At 38.9% G+C, this 15,860-nt stretch overlaps 1 protein-coding gene across 18 annotated transcripts in view; it reads left to right on the forward strand.

The window, feature by feature from the left end:
- Window positions 1-15,860, forward strand: part of Celf2 (CUGBP Elav-like family member 2) — a 539,378-nt gene that overhangs the window by 461,667 nt on the left and 61,851 nt on the right. For 17 of the 18 annotated variants that reach the window (XM_059263523.1, XM_059263531.1, XM_059263534.1 and 14 more), the window contains 3 exons: window positions 528-662; window positions 8,502-8,581; window positions 12,288-12,446. In XM_059263523.1, coding sequence (XP_059119506.1) covers window positions 528-662; window positions 8,502-8,581; window positions 12,288-12,446 — 374 coding nt within the window. Of the gene's footprint in view, window positions 1-527; window positions 663-8,501; window positions 8,582-12,287; window positions 12,447-15,860 lie in introns of those variants that run through there. The other variant, XM_059263540.1, reaches the window with a different exon arrangement.

Raw genomic sequence — 15,860 nt, forward strand, 5'->3', positions numbered from 1 at the left:
AATTTTGCCTGATAGGCTAAATATAGTTCAAATATTGTGAGCAAAAACAATGGAGATTGGGCGGAACCTTCCAGATCTGAAGAAAAGCCTGTCTAATCTTTCCCTCTGTCAGGGTTGAAAGTGTGCACATTGCCATGCTACCCAAAATGTATCTCCATTCCTTGAGAAACCTAGCTCCAAGTTACTGCACCCGTACAGCTTTCTCTCGCTCTTCTTTTTCTGGTTTTGCCAGGTAGGGGCTGTCAGAGATGATTCCCAGGGAATAGCAACAACTTTCTCCTCTAGAATCGACTTCTGTGTCAAGTGTAACCAGCCTGGCTAGTTAGAAGCTAACCAAATTGTTCTTGGGGTCAGAGTGGAAGACAGACTGGATGGGGTGAACTGGAGGAAGAGGGCAGATACAGGTCTACAGTTAGCTCTAGGACTGCACTCATTCACACATGGCCAAGCCTGGCTGGGAGTGAGGCATTGATTGCAAGGAAAAAAAATGACATGGCCTTTGTTCGTTTGTTATTTTTATCTCCTAGCTGTGGAAGACCGAAAATTGTTCATAGGAATGGTTTCGAAGAAATGTAATGAGAATGATATCAGAGTGATGTTTTCTCCATTTGGCCAGATAGAAGAATGCCGGATTCTCCGGGGACCCGACGGGCTGAGTCGAGGTGAGTGTGCTCTCTGTAAAGTCGCTTTCCTTAAGTGCTAATTGGAACTCTGTGTCACAGTCAAGGGAGATGTAGGCATCACATACAGCAGGAGGTCAGCTTGCAATATATCCCATGTGAGCGAGTTATCCAACCTGAACTTTTCTCTGTAACCAAAATGATCATCTCATGCTTCTCCAGGTGAAAAGGTCTGAGTGCCAGGTCCCATGGAATGCTGACAGGCTGCCCTACCTCTGTACTCCCTTTTCATCCTCAAATTGAGCAAATTTAGGTGACAAGGAGAGGTGGAAGATGAGAATAGATACTCAGCCATACTTTTCTTTCTGTTTGCCTGAACAAACATTAAAGATGTGATCCTCATAACAGCCATCCAAGCCCAGAGAGAGTATCACTGCTTATGCAGTGCAGAGCAGGTATATAATCTCAGAGTAAGCAGACCTGTCCTGCCCTGCATCTTACCAAGCCTTTATGCCACAGTCCTGTCTTCTAAATGGTAGAAAAGACGAGTTTGACCTTAAGAAAATCGTAGGCTCTTCTTTTGCCACAACAAACAGAGCACAAGCTGTGGCTTCCCACCCTGAGGAGTGCTACAGTTTTGTAAGCCACTGTAGGAAATAGTGGAGATCACCCTTCTCTTCCCATATTCTCCTTCCCCTTAACAAGACCACACACCTCCTTCCTTAAACTGCACAAAGGTTGACAGTACATATTAACAGTTGTCTGACTGTAGTTTCCCAAGTCAACCCAAAGTGGAAGTGTATATGTCCAGCATTTTTCAGTTTGAGGAAGAAAGCATTTTGCAGTACAGTTTCCATGGGGATAGTTAAGCCTTTGCTCATTCTCAAGCTCAGGTTCTGGGCCGGCTCTGGTACCCAAACCACAACATTAAAGTAAGTAGCCAGGCCATAAGTATCAAGGTGATCATTTTCACCTGTCTCACCCTTCTTACCTAATTTTAAAACCATGGGAGGAAGATTGTTTTAAAATCTTAGACATAAAGCTTCATGTTGTTGGCTTCTGGAACTAAAGTCCAAGAGAACAAAAGTGTCACACACACATTCACCTTCAGAGTTCCCAAATGGAGGTCGTCAAGAAACTAGGAGTAGACTGACACCTAACTTTTGATTCCTATATTTTCCTCTAAGGGTGGTTTAAGTGGGTGGGGAGGGGAGAGCAGTGTGCAAATCCCAGTTCATTCATTCTCTGTCAATTCTGAAATCTTGTCATTTAGCCCGCACTCCAAGGCTGAATCTCTAAAAGCTAAAGAAGATACTGTCACCCTTAAGTAACAGACAGTACTTAAGCAATACAGACAGCATGAAGAAGACAAGGAGAGAGAGAGAGAGACAGAGAGACAGAGAGAAGGAATGTCTCTAAGTTAATCAGAGCGAAGTTTACTGTAGCTCAGAGGTCAGTGACTCTAATCCAGTCCCAGAATTTTTGATAATGACATGCGACCTTAATCAATTTATTTTTCTATTTCTATTTCTTAGTTTCCCCATTCATAGATGACAGCAGTGAACGTGTATCTGTCTTGCTTCTCTCACAGGACAACATTAGTAACCAGTTACTGGGTTTTGCCCACTTACTGTATGGGTGCATAGAGACCGTGAGTGTGAAGCTGAGTGCTGACTTTCTGTCCTCTCTGCTTGCCTTGGCTAGCTCGGAAGTGACCCTCCATCTCACTGCCTCTGTTGTGCAGGAGAGATGGTTAGGAAAACATTTTGGTTATCTTTAGGTGTACATTAGTATTTTCTGCCTGTAAGATTTCAGAACAGCACAACTTCATGGGAAAGAGCAGAAGACTCACTCCTTACTAGGAGAACTTAGCTAATTTGGTCGGCTGTTTGGTTGATTAACCAACACTTAATGACAGAAGTAGCCTCTTCCTATAGTAAGTTAGGGGAGCCTTCTCATTTTGTATTTTATGCAAATGGCTGGGCTCAGTGTAAAGAAGAGAATACCCTCCCCACTGCTTGCTTTCAACAGAAAAGTAATTCCTAGTGAACTGGTGAGAATTCCCTTTTGGAAAAAAGAGAATACTCATTTATAACCATTTGTTCTGAAATACAAAGACAGACAGTGGTACATTTTTCAATTAGTAGGACCTAGGGACTCCTGGCTACAGGGACCTGCTCCTGAATCCCTGTATTTGATAAAAGAACAACTCTATTTCATGCTACTATTTTGTTCTCATTAAAGAATATGAGTTTTCAATCATTATATTAATAAATGCCCCCTATTAGTGGCACTTCAGATAAAAGACACTTGGCATTTTTTCCCTCAGTATCTGTTGCTAGCTCAACTGTTGAAAAAAATAATAAATAAAAATTAAGTGAAATGAAAGTATGGCTGCTCTGAAGAGTACCTGTAAATCAGAATATAAACTACTCAGTAAGGAAGTTTCTGCATTAGACTGTTTAGTGACGATAAAGGCAAGGTGCAGTTGAATAGTTGGCCACTTCCCTTTCCTCTGGGTTTACCAGTTTAACTATAACTATGAAGACAATTAGTCAAGTAGGCCTCCCCCACCATTCTTCCTCTGCCACATCAACTGTTTCAATTCCTCACTAATAGGCACTCCACCAAGGCTCCTCAGCCATGTTGACTCAGGACACCACTCATCAGCTTAGAGGCCTGAAAGCTGCCAGGACTCAGAACTGTACCTATCAAGCCCTATTTATACTTTCAATTAGAGTCATTATCTTTTTTGGGGGGGAAAACTCACTATAACTAGTACATGTCCCAGGACAGACACCCTCAGGAAATGGTTGTAAGTATCAACATGGAAAGTACCTAGCACCTTCCAGTCATACATAACTACTCAGCAAATATTTTGTCTCATCCATGCAAAGGACAATATGCCCAAATCTAAAGAGGCCTTTCCTCCACTGGGGACATTCTGGACTCTCTTGTTTTGGAAAGCATATTGCCCATCACTTTGAAACAACTTCATATCAATAGTAACATCATCTGCAAGGACAGCTACACCTCTCAGGCACCTGCACAGCTCTCCATGAGAAAACTAGTAGGCCACCACAACCCATCCATGGCTTTTCCAGTGAGACATTTGTTCTCAAAAGCAAAGCTTGAGGTTTCTAAACCAAATGTACATATTTGACAGTGTCACTTTAGGATGTTGAACTCCTAAAATAAACATGTTCTTACTGATCCATGTAGTCAGAAATGTTATTGAGATCTAACCTATGGGATTTTCTGCACAGTGGCAATTGAGTAGCTATAACTTGGAGTCAGTAAAAAAGTTGATTTCACTTTTCTTATCCACAAACTGTAGTCTAATCTTCACTGCCATTTAAGGTAACTTTATTTCTGCTTGTTTAAGAGTATTCCAACTGTGTTGTACCATTTCCCTGCCTAAACCTTTGACAAATGAATGTTTTCAGGGAAGAGCACAGACTGGATTTAGTAGTTAAATCCTTGTTTTTCCTTGTTATATTCAAGGAGTATATTAGGATAGGGCTTTTGACTATTCAGACAGGTATGTGGAGAAGACTATGTTGTTCACATCCTGTCTACACAGTACCTAAACATTCATCTACATGGAAACTTTTATCACATGTCCCCTGGAATACTGACTACATTTTGCCATCTTGTTCAAAATAGTCTTCCAGCCCCATCTAAGCAATGAGATTTTGCCAGCTGCTAAGTGGGTCCTAGTCTGTACCCAAATTCAGATGCCATAAATGAATGAATGATATATCAATGTCAGTTTTCAGTAAACTAACCCAACATTGCCTATGATATATTAGATTACTAATGCATGCGCCCAAGTATTATGCTGGACTATGTGTTTGATCATTGCTACCAGTGCTAAAAAGGTACAGCAAGGAAAATTGGCTGCATTAATGTCTTCTTTAGGTAATGATTCATTTATAAGTAAGTTTTCCATAGTTTGAAGTCTCCTTCATGCTGCATAGTAACTTAAAATCATGTTTCTTCTATTTGAGATACAACAGGCCACTGTGCCTCTTTGAAAGTGGTCACAAAAAACTAAGAGACCCTGACATCATTCATGCTTTTAAAAGTACCTCTAACTTGGGGGTGGGGTTTTTTTTGTGTGTGAAGCAAGAATTCATCTAGTTCTGTAGAATTTTCTTGGGAACTGAGATAAGAGGTAGAACCCCTGAGGTAAAACGCCCTTTCACTGGAGGTGGTGGCTCACTCCTCTAATCTCAGCACTTGGGAGGCAGAAGCAGGTGGATCTATGAGTTCAAGGCCAGCCTGGTCTACAGACCAAGTGCGAGGACAGCCAGGGCTACACAGAGAAACATCTCAAAAAAAAAAAAAAAGAAAAAAAAAAGAGAGAGAGAGAGAGAGAGAGAAAGAAAGAAAAAAAGAAAAGAAATGAGAATGAGGAGATGCCCTTTCAATTAAAATGACAAGTGTGATAGATGTGTTCCAAGAACCCCACCCTCTATTACAGCTTTTAGCTTTACTTAGATCCTGTCTGTAGGAGGAAATCACTTTGTGAAACCTTTCTTCAGTCAATCACCTATCTGTTTTAGCAGCAAGAAGGCAGCCTCACCAAAATAAGAATTCCACTCCTCATTCCTATTAGTAATCTCTGACATTCTGAAAGGAGAGACAGTAATGGCAAGCTAAACTACAAGTTATCCACAAAAGGATTTTTTCCTTTATATTTATTTGGCAGGATTAAGACAGTTATATGTATGTAAGCTACTATATCCAAATCAAAAATGAAAGAAATATGGTGTCATTGTTTTAATATTTCTATCTTTCTTCCTCCAGTCTAATTTCTCCAACATTCAGGTCAGTTATCAGAGTACTAGTTGCCTAGATAGTATATTTAACAGTCCTCCATAGTTAAGGGCTAACACTACCAAATCAGAGGTGCTGTCCTGTCAAGACTCAGTCAGTGCTGCTGTGTGCAGAAGAAAGGACCAGTTAGGACGTAAGATACTTCTGCCCAATAGAAAACCTTCTGATTCAGTTGTAGAAAAAGCAGTGGCCAGTTTTAATAGTAGAACTCTTATGACCCTGTGTTGGTGAAAAGCCGTACATCAGAGACCAAGAACTGGAGCCACTACTGTATTTGTACGTGTGTTAAAAAGAAGATTAAAATCTGTCCATACAACTGCCACAACCTCTCCTGATTTAGAGAAATTACAAAGGTTAACAAGCTTTACTATCCCAAAAAGTAGTTGACTCCTAAGTTGCTTACTTCATCCAGAGTTTCACTGAGAATAAAATTTTTCACATGTATTCCCACCTTATAAATGACATAGTAATTTTTTTCTCATAAGTAATTGAGCACAGCACACAGTACAAAACTTGACAAAGGCCCCTAAGGAGACAGCTTCTCTCTTCCTGAATCACTGCCAGTAAGATAAAAAAGGTTAAAGAAGTCATCACATTTGTCAGATCATTTTTTGAATGAGTTAGGCTTGTAAAATTAGAAGCATTGCTTGGGTTTTAATTGCAGGCTTTTTAAAGGAGAGGGCAGTTGTTTGAGTTGATAGAAATTTTATTGTGCCTGCTAATTGCTGTATCTTTCTCTCAAAGTTACTTACAAGTTACTTGTGTGAAATTGTGATAAATGCATAACTGCCTTATTGATTCTTATTGACATTTTACATGTTTCTAATGCATTTTAACCTCCACTTGGAAACTGTCAGTTTGGCACACATTTCTAGATAGTAAGAGCAAATGAAGTGAATATAGCAATCTTTGTGACTATTAAAGCAGAATTCATATGCTTTCAAATATACCTCTGCTAGATGATTTGCTTTGGCCTCCATATTGTAGTCTCAAGGCAAGAAGTGGAAAAAATTAAAATCTCTTAGTCTTATTTCCTCGGAAATTTAAGTGATGATCATAACATTTTAAGGAGATACTACTTTGAAGCAGATGGTTAATTTGAGAGTATAATTTTAGACTTCAGAATCAATATGGAAGCCAATGGAGACACTGTTATCTGTCTCACATGCTATTTTACACACATGATCTAGATGCCTTAGAGGAGGGAGATCATTGCTTTCATTGGTAACAAAAGCTACAGTCATGTCTGGGCACAAGCAACATGTTTAAATAGTAGGTGTTGTCGGCTGCTGCTCTGTCAGAGAACTACATGCAGCAGCTCAGTACTCCATAACAGCCAGACTTCTTGCCTGCTTCTTAAGACCTGTTCAACTGGTGGGGGAGTATGGGATGACCTTCCTGTGTACTGGGAACTTTTGTATAGTAATGATTATAACATGGTGGAAAAATATGCATTTACTTACTTTCATGACTGGATGTTATGGTGCATGGGGGATCACGGACAGGCACTGCTTTCTCTTAATGCTGTTTGATTAAAAGGCTCTACAGCAGTATTGACTTGATATTCTTGTCAGGTATAAAATGAAGGACAAAAGAAGAAAATGTATTTTATGACTCACAAATTGATTAACATAAAGCAAATAATCTACTGGCTTTTTGAATGTAGAATGTTCTGTTTTGCTTATTGGCCACAGGGGCAACAGTCTTACACTGTTGATGCCAGAATTCTGCTTTCATGCATCTGCTCTGAAATGACAATAGGCTTTAGCCTCTCACTGTTTAGATCTGCTTCATTTGGAAATCTTTTAAGTAGTAATAATAATGTTTTGAGGAAATTGAGTGGAACACTAAATTATTCGCTGATACCTAAGTTCAAACTGTGCAGGGCAAAAGAAGCTGAAAATCAATGCACTTTTAAAGTCATTAGAGATCATAAATGAAATAAGTCTGTATTGCTTTAGCTAAGCTTTTAGTGTGCTGTGGTATTATTATAAAATCAGCCTAAATCTGCATTAATTTCACAGCCTTTTTCTCTAAGAAGCCCAAGGGTACATGATGAATAAAATGTAAATTCCACAAGGCAGTGTTTCCGTTAATACAAAGGGCCATGAGCCGTGTAGTTCAAGTGGTGACCTGCATGGTGGCCAGTGCTGCTATCAGAAGCAGGAGCCAGCACTCTAGAACTAGAGAAAACAAACACAGAAAGCTTTACAGCTCTCACAGTAGATGTTCAGAGAAATGTGCATTGTCTTGTGTGTGTTAAACTTTAGCTCAAATCTCTGATTCCTTTCAGAAAATTACAACTTCCAAAGTTATGAAAATTTTTGTACAAATTACAGTTTTTATCATTTATTTCGTATGCACTGTTGAATTTTCTCAGAGTAATAGTTTGTTCTTGTCACTAATACGTAATTACCACTTTGTAATGAATTTAGTATATTTGTTTACATTTGAATAGCATCAATTTCTATTTATATATGTTTTTAACTATCCAAGATAAATTAGATATATTTGTTAACATTTTGAGACCTTGAAATTTATTTGCTTATTTACCCTTGGTGTGATGGATTCCTTATTTACTTCTTAAAATTCAGAGATAGATTTTGAAATAACAACACCCCAGTGAGTGCATGCTCTCAGTGTAGAAATCGTCAGCCAAGGAGAAGATAGAAAGCAGCCCAGTTTTAACTTAGAAAATGCAAGTTACCTCTTGCTACTTTCAAATCTTGTGGCAAAAAAGGAAAAAGAAAGAAAAAAGAAAAGAGTACACAACATGCTCCCTAGTTCCCTTTAAAAAAAAAAAAAAAAAAAAAGCTGATGAATACATTGTTCTGCTTTAGTTGGATTAGCAATTCAGCACTGTGAATAAAAAGCGAACTAAGATGAAACCAAAGTGAGAAGCTGTTTATCTTCATGTACTACTGAGAACAGTGTCGTCTTGTGGCAGTTCTCGTAGACTGTGTTGGTTTAACAAGCGTCCAACCCTTTTGTCTTGTTGTTTTTTGTCTTTCCTGCTCCCTGTCCCCTTGTTTCCCACAGGCTGTGCGTTTGTCACATTTTCTACAAGGGCAATGGCACAGAATGCAATCAAAGCCATGCATCAGTCTCAGACCATGGAGGTACTGTATCATCTGCCCTTTCTTTGTTTTCTTTGTGCAAATGATGGGGAATGGTAAAGCAATTCTCTCCTGTGTGGATTGTTCACATGACAATCACAGATTTAAACTTTCACCATTTCGCTTTTCATTCACTCATATTCATCCCCCCTTCTCTCTCTGTTTCCCTCCTCCCTCCCTTCCCTCTTCTCTCTTTCCACTTGCATTTCCCTCCTAATGACTTGAAATGCACTTTAGTGAAACCTTCCACTTGCCCTACAGCTGTCTTTTGAGCCTTTTATTAGAGTAACACAGGTCCTGAGATGTGAGGCACTTGAAGCAAAGTGTCATTCTGGACCTAGAGGATGGAATATATACCCCACAGCAGGGTTGGTATGGACTAAGCTGAACAACTCCCACCTCAGATTGCTGCTATAATAAATCACTTGACTAAAGAATTATTTTTTTCATCTTAGGAATATTGAAGAAAGTTAATTATTCTCATTTTTAACAATGAAATGTTAATTTTCAGTCTCCTAAAAAATCAAATTGGTCCCTTTACTTAAAAGTGAACAACAAAGAAATACGTGGGCTTAAATCCAATCTCTTAAGAGGTTGTAACTTGAACAGGAGAATCAGCAATGTGAAATATGCCACAGGTGGAGACGCACGGCTCTCTGTACTCAGTCTGTGATTTGGGTCGTGGCCTTTCAGAATTTTGCACAAGAATATTCCAAAAGTGACATGCCATCACTTACTCTGTATTGTCTGATAGGATCATTTGAGAGTGCATGTGCTGCTGTGTTATGTACACTGTATCTGTGTATGGGTGATTTTCTCCAGAGGTGGTGGCCTTGTGGTGTTATCTGAAACTGTGTTTTTCTTTTTGAACAAAAATACTTTCAGTTTTATTTAATGTGCAAAAAATAGTAATTGTTTGAGCTTCTTTTTTTTAATTCCCCGTGATTGGAGTTTTCTTTTGGGGGGGGTTTGTTTGTTTGTTTGTTTGTTTGTTTGTTTTTGTTTTTGCAATGCTGCATCTTCCAAAGCATGTTGGGAGCTAAGTGATCATTATGCGTCATGTTTTATGGGAAACTTCTATATATTCATTCAGAAGGTGGGTGGAAAGGGTGGGGGGGTGTGCATGGCATTGTCATTAAGTGTTTACTGTACTTTTTGAGTTGTGACACCAGCATTGCAAAGCCTATTGTCTTTTTTGAACATTTATCTTGACTTTGATATTCCTAACATCTATAATTAATGTGTTTTCCTTGCAGTGCAATGCATTTTTAAGACAATCCCACCCCCACCCCACCTGAAGGCAAGCTCGGGTGAAAATCAAACATGATAGAACATAATAAGCAGGATTCCAATCTTGCATACCATGCAGTCACATTCCTGATATTTTGGCTTCCCCTTTCTCACAGGCTGCTCCAGACTGGTAGATTTCCAGCTATTTTTCAGCTTAGACATTAAAAATGAAAGTGCTGTTAAGAAAACAGTCCTCATATGTACTTACTTATATACATGCATTTAACTATTTTTATTTCCTATAATTGAGAGATTTATACCAAAATTTATCTCCCCATAGATAAGGTTTTCAAGTTCTTTTGACACTTAAAAGTGTGGTCATCCCCAAATGAGTTCATAGAGAATGCTGATATGGTCTGAGTCTCTCATTCTACTACAGAAGAACCCAAGATATAAGACCAAACTGGGCATGAACCTAAACCAAAGTGCAGGAGGCTTTCGTGTGAAGAAACACTATATAAGGCTGGCACAGGTTTATTTTTAAGATCTCTGTTGTGATCAGAGTTTGTATACTTCTTTTTAAAACTTGATACCCATGTTTAAACAAAGGACCCTCAGTTTGATTTACAAAGATTGACCTCTAAATAGAACGGTACATGCCATGGAGTTCTACTACAATCATACAACTAGAGTTGTTTGAGTTTTAACAAACTACATTATTTTCAGGACTTTAAGTAAGACACTATTATTTAATTTAAAATGATGAGAATGTTCAAAGATTTGTTTTTAAACACACATATAGCATCTATTTCCCCATTTTCCTCTACGCTATGCTCACTTGTTTTTCTTTCATGACTTAAACAGGTCACATTTAATACTACAGTTATTTACCTAATTTTATGCTTTTATGCCTTTTTTCATATTTAAGAACAAGAAATCAGTGAGTGTACTATTAGGAGAAGATGCTGTCATTTGTTATAGAACACATTTGATGCAGCAGTAGAACTTCTCCATGCAAAACTTCTCTGTTATTTCTGTCTTGCTCTCATTTAAGAAGTAATAGAGTACTGAAATATGGAGCAGATAAAGAAAAAGGCATAGTGGATTTTTTTTAATGGTGGAAATGTTACTATAAGTATAATTTACTGACCTTTAACATTCTGGATCATGACTCTGCTTACCAGAGCTGTAGGTTGATAGATTAGAAGTTCCACACTGAAACTGTCACCTCACTTTTCTCATTTTCTTGATAGCCTTAATTCATAGCTAAATTCCCAGTAACTGCCCAAAGTGATAAGGAAAAGCATGCAAGTTTGTCTTTTAGAAGAAAGAAAAATGACCAAATGGGAAGAGAAGGGAAGAGTTCATTTAAATAGGAATATATCTTTTGTGAGAGAAGTCTGTTATCACATAAATAAGATTTAATCAATTGGGTAGAAATACCTTTTTTCAAAAAACTCGGCAAAATGCAACAGGATGGTGATGGAATGTGCTTCAGGCTCCCTATCACGGCAGAGGCTTGGGTTCAGAGGGGGTTTTTCTGCTGAGCTCTTACCACGGAGCAGATGTTTCAGAGGTGCTTGGGATAGGAGTAGGTTAATATTTTCCCAAAGATTATATTTAACTCAAAAATTAGTTTAATATATTTTATGACTTTGACCATGTCTTTCTCGCTATTCTTACTCCTTACCTTTTAAAGGAAATTAAACTGGATGAGGCTTGTAGAATTGTGAAATTCTAGAGAAAAGGAACCATAAGGACTCCTTCTCCTGCCATGTAAGATATATCACTTGGACTAGGGAGAGTGTGCTTCTGGACCTTTTGGTTTGCTCTGGGGACTTTGGATAGGACAGAAGTGACATGGAAGGAGGAAAAGAGACCTTTCTGAGAACATGTAAATAACTACTTTTATCAGTGCCTATATGTATTTCTTCATATCTCTGTCCTTCATCCATGTTCCTAAAATGAAACTCACTTCTTTCTTTTATTGTGTCAGTTATTTTCACTGTTCCAGTGTTCAGAAATACATAACTGAAAATAAATAAATGGTAAAAATAAAAATGAGTGAGATATTTTCATTCCAATTGTGATTTCTGTCCCTTTATCCTCTACCCATATATAGAAATGGCAGGCACACAGACAAGCTATCTTTAAGTCAAGCAAACCATGAAGTTTAATTAAAGATTAGGTCTTTGTCTTGAAGGAAGTTCTGGAGAGTTGAAGGAAGACACATGAAGAGAAGAGAGGCAGTGTAATAACCAACCAACAGGTCCCCTTAAAGAAGCCAGTGACAGTATATGGAGTTTCTGTTGATGGTACCATTCAGAGAAGAAGGAATATCAAACCATTCTAAACCATCCCAGACCGTTCTGTGTGCCCCAAGATAGTTAAGAAAGAGAAATCCAATGATGACTGAAGAGTATAAGGGATTCAATCAGGCTGTAACATCCTCTTCACTTTCCAATGTGTCTGACCACAGGGTTGCTCTTCACCTATCGTGGTGAAGTTTGCTGACACTCAGAAGGACAAAGAGCAAAGACGCCTCCAGCAGCAGCTGGCACAGCAGATGCAACAGCTCAACACTGCCACTTGGGGGAACCTGACAGGGCTGGGCGGACTTACCCCACAGTACCTGGCGGTAAGTGCTAGAGAAAGTGGTCTCTGTGTGGTCTGCATGGAGGAAAGGAACATAACTCCAAAACTGTCAAAAGCTACTTGTCCATCACTAGGCCAAAATTTACTTTCCCTACCTTTTGAGTCCCAAGAATTATGAAACCAGCATTAGGGCAGGTTTTTGTTAATTAAATTGATTAGCATAAGAATGTGCCAAATTTAACTGTGGCTAGTTGGCAACTGAGTAGAACCTAAAACACAGACTTCTAAACAGTGTTTTAAGGCACTGTAAAAAGCCTGTGTTAGATAAGTGATGCTGCATGCTTGATAACCAACCATTAGATTGGTTATCAAGTATAATATAATAATGGTTATCAAGTATAATTGGTAAACATTAGATTCTAAAGATCCCAAGAGAATTGGCAGAGAGCTCACCAGCTGCAGTCAGTACTAGTAGTAGTAGCCATGAGGAAGACTTCAGCTTCAGTCCGTACCCTGTGTCTTTCCAGTGGAGTTGTTTGGATGACCCTGATGGTTCTTTTTAGGCCAGACTCAGGTCTTTGAACCATCTCTTATGTTTTTCATAGTTCCTGAGTGTTTCCTTTGTATTAATCTCACTTTGTCATTGTCCTTATTGAGATACAGTAGTCAGAATCTAAGACAGTTCCTCTCTTAAGATCTAAGCTGGACAGAATAGCAGCCCCAAGCATGGACTTCAGAACCTCTTACTGCAGCTACAGATGGTAGGCAGCCTTTGTAGAAACTGTCGGTGTGGGCTGGGAAGCAGTGAGTGCTCTGCTTTTCCACTTTATTGACCTGTTTGGAAACCTCAACTCCATACTACATGTTTATTAATGAAGTTTAATTTTGTGATTCATTGAGACTTTTTATTCTAGCCTAAGAGTTTTAGCAAGAACATGTTCACGCCCTAATTCTGCCATTTCACATTTTTACTATTCCTCTCAGGCACGTATCATCCATGGGCTATACTCTGTAGCAGAAGCTGCACTGTTTTCTAAGACATCTTCCCTACTGACTTGGAAGGGGAGATGAGAAAAGTGGGCTCAAGGAGGCCTAGTGCCTTTACCTAGATCATACAGCTGCTAGTGTCTGTGGGCCTTCAGCTATCAGAGTTGTCAGCCTTTATCACCAACACTTCCACCCGCTGCCTGCCCAGCAGAGTCTGCCATATAAAGGAGCTGTGTGTGTGTGTGTGTGTGTGTGTGTGTGTGTGTGCGCGCGCGCGCGCACGTGCGCGCGCGGAGTGCGGGGTGCATGCTTTTCCTGTCTTTGTCTGAGCCAGTAAAAGACATGTTGACTGTCAATTTCCGGCTCTTTCTCCATTTTATCCTTAAAGATAGCATGGATATTTTGCCAGGTGTCTTGCTTAAATCTACATATATGCTGCCATGGTTTTTCCTAGTCTGTGGTCCAGTAATTTTATTTTCAAGAGAGAATCAAAAAGTAGAATATAACCTATACCCTAGCACTGTCCTGTTTCCCCTCCCCCAATACTTCTCTTTCTTCCTCTTTTCCAGAAGTAATTAGTGTTTTAATTCTTCTTTAATCTTTCTTTTAATAGTTGAGATAATTAAAACATTTCTCCCTTCCCTTTCTTCCCCCCCAAACCACCCAATATATCCCCCTTTCAAAATCATAGCCTCTTTTTTTTTGCTGTTATTGTATGTATATATGTATAGGCCCATGATATAACCTGTTTTGTCCATACAATACTACCTGTGTTATGTTTTAAGTGCTGTTTGGCACCAGACAACCAATTGGTGTGGTCTTCCCTAGGAAAAACCAGCTTCTCTCTCCTTTCCCAGCTTTCCTTAGTTGCCTCTAGTTTTTCATGTAGGGTTGAGGCCTCCATCCAGTCTGGCATATCTATCTATCGGTGTCCACCTTGTTCAGCTCACATTTGGGCAGTCATGTTCATAAGATGTTATAGATGGAACTAGACAACCCTACAACTAACTATGCCTTTGTATTTGTGAAATATTCTATCACTGCATTATACACTCACTTAAAAGTTTTTTAAATGAAAAAGTTAAAATTTACATGAATTATTTTTTCATAAAATTTTTTGTTGAGGTATCATAGACCATCAGCTTAATTGTACTTAGCAAATTTTTATTCAAGGTTGACATCATGTTTGCCTTTTTATATGTCCTGAGTCCAGCTTCTTGTTCCACCATCTCTGAAAACTAAGACGTGGGTACCTGTCTCAGTATTCTGACACATTCCCCTTGCTCCATAGCTCACAGAAATCTCTGGTATGTGTTCCTGTGACCACTTCTGGAAATTATTTCCATAACCTGAAAAATAATAAAACAGCCTCATTTATAGAATTGCCTTTCTCTAAGCTGTAGGTAGGTTTTCTCATGTGTTCGTATCAGTCTGTTCTTGGCCATGCTTCTCTTCTCTTCTCTTCTCTTCTCTTCTCTTCTCTTCTCTTCTCTTCTCTTCTCTTCTGCTTCTCTTCTCTTCTGCTTCTCTTCTCTTCTCTTCTCTTCTCTTCTCTTCTCTTCTCTCTCTCTCTCTCTCTCTCTCTCTCTCTCTCTCTCTCTCTCTCTCTCTGATTTATTTATTATGTATACAGTGTTCTGCCTGCATGTATATATACCTGTACACCAGAAGAGGGCACCAAATCTCATTACAGATGGTTGTGAGCCACCATGTGGTTGCTGGGAATTGAACTCAGGACCTCTGGAAGAACAGCCAGTGCTCTTAACCTCTGAGCCATCTTACTCTTGTCACTTGAAAGTCTTCTTGTCTGAAAGGGCTTTGGGCCCTTAAGGCACTCCCTACTTCTGTGTTAAACCAAAGTCCACGCCTGTAATTATTGGTGATTGTTTCTTGACTTTCCAAGTAGTCGGCTGACCTCAGCAGGTGTTGCTAATTCCTTAAAATACCTTCAAAGCTAATTTTACAACTTTAATTTTAAAAAGAAATGTATACTATGAAGGGAGGGCTGCCATTTTTAAACACAAATGGGTGAGAAACTCAAACCAAAATTAGATTGTTATGTATTAAAATGGATAGTCCCTAGGTTTTCCCTTTTCTCTTCCTGTTTTCCTGTGAGTAAGAGTTTGAAAACTGGCTTGTGTGTACATAACTGTATGCTTCCCCATATATAAGTTGTATGTTTATTGATCTATCTTACCAAAAGAAGAATGCCTCTACATCTACTCAGTGTCCTAGGATAGGACCTAAATTAGCCTACAGTCTAGCTAAAGTGGCCAAGAACATTGCAGAACTGGAACCATGTGCCTTTACCTTGTGATACCCACTGATTCTGCACAGCAGAAATTGTATTTTTGAAAGTGGAAAATGAAGACTTTCATATATTAATACCTTTTTTAAAGATTTTGACATACCTAAAATACACAAATTCAGTATATAGCAGATAATTCCAGATTTTGACAAGTACTTTGTC

The sequence above is a fragment of the Peromyscus eremicus genome, chromosome 5, assembly GCF_949786415.1.
Source record: "Peromyscus eremicus chromosome 5, PerEre_H2_v1, whole genome shotgun sequence".
NCBI lineage: Eukaryota > Metazoa > Chordata > Mammalia > Rodentia > Cricetidae > Peromyscus > Peromyscus eremicus.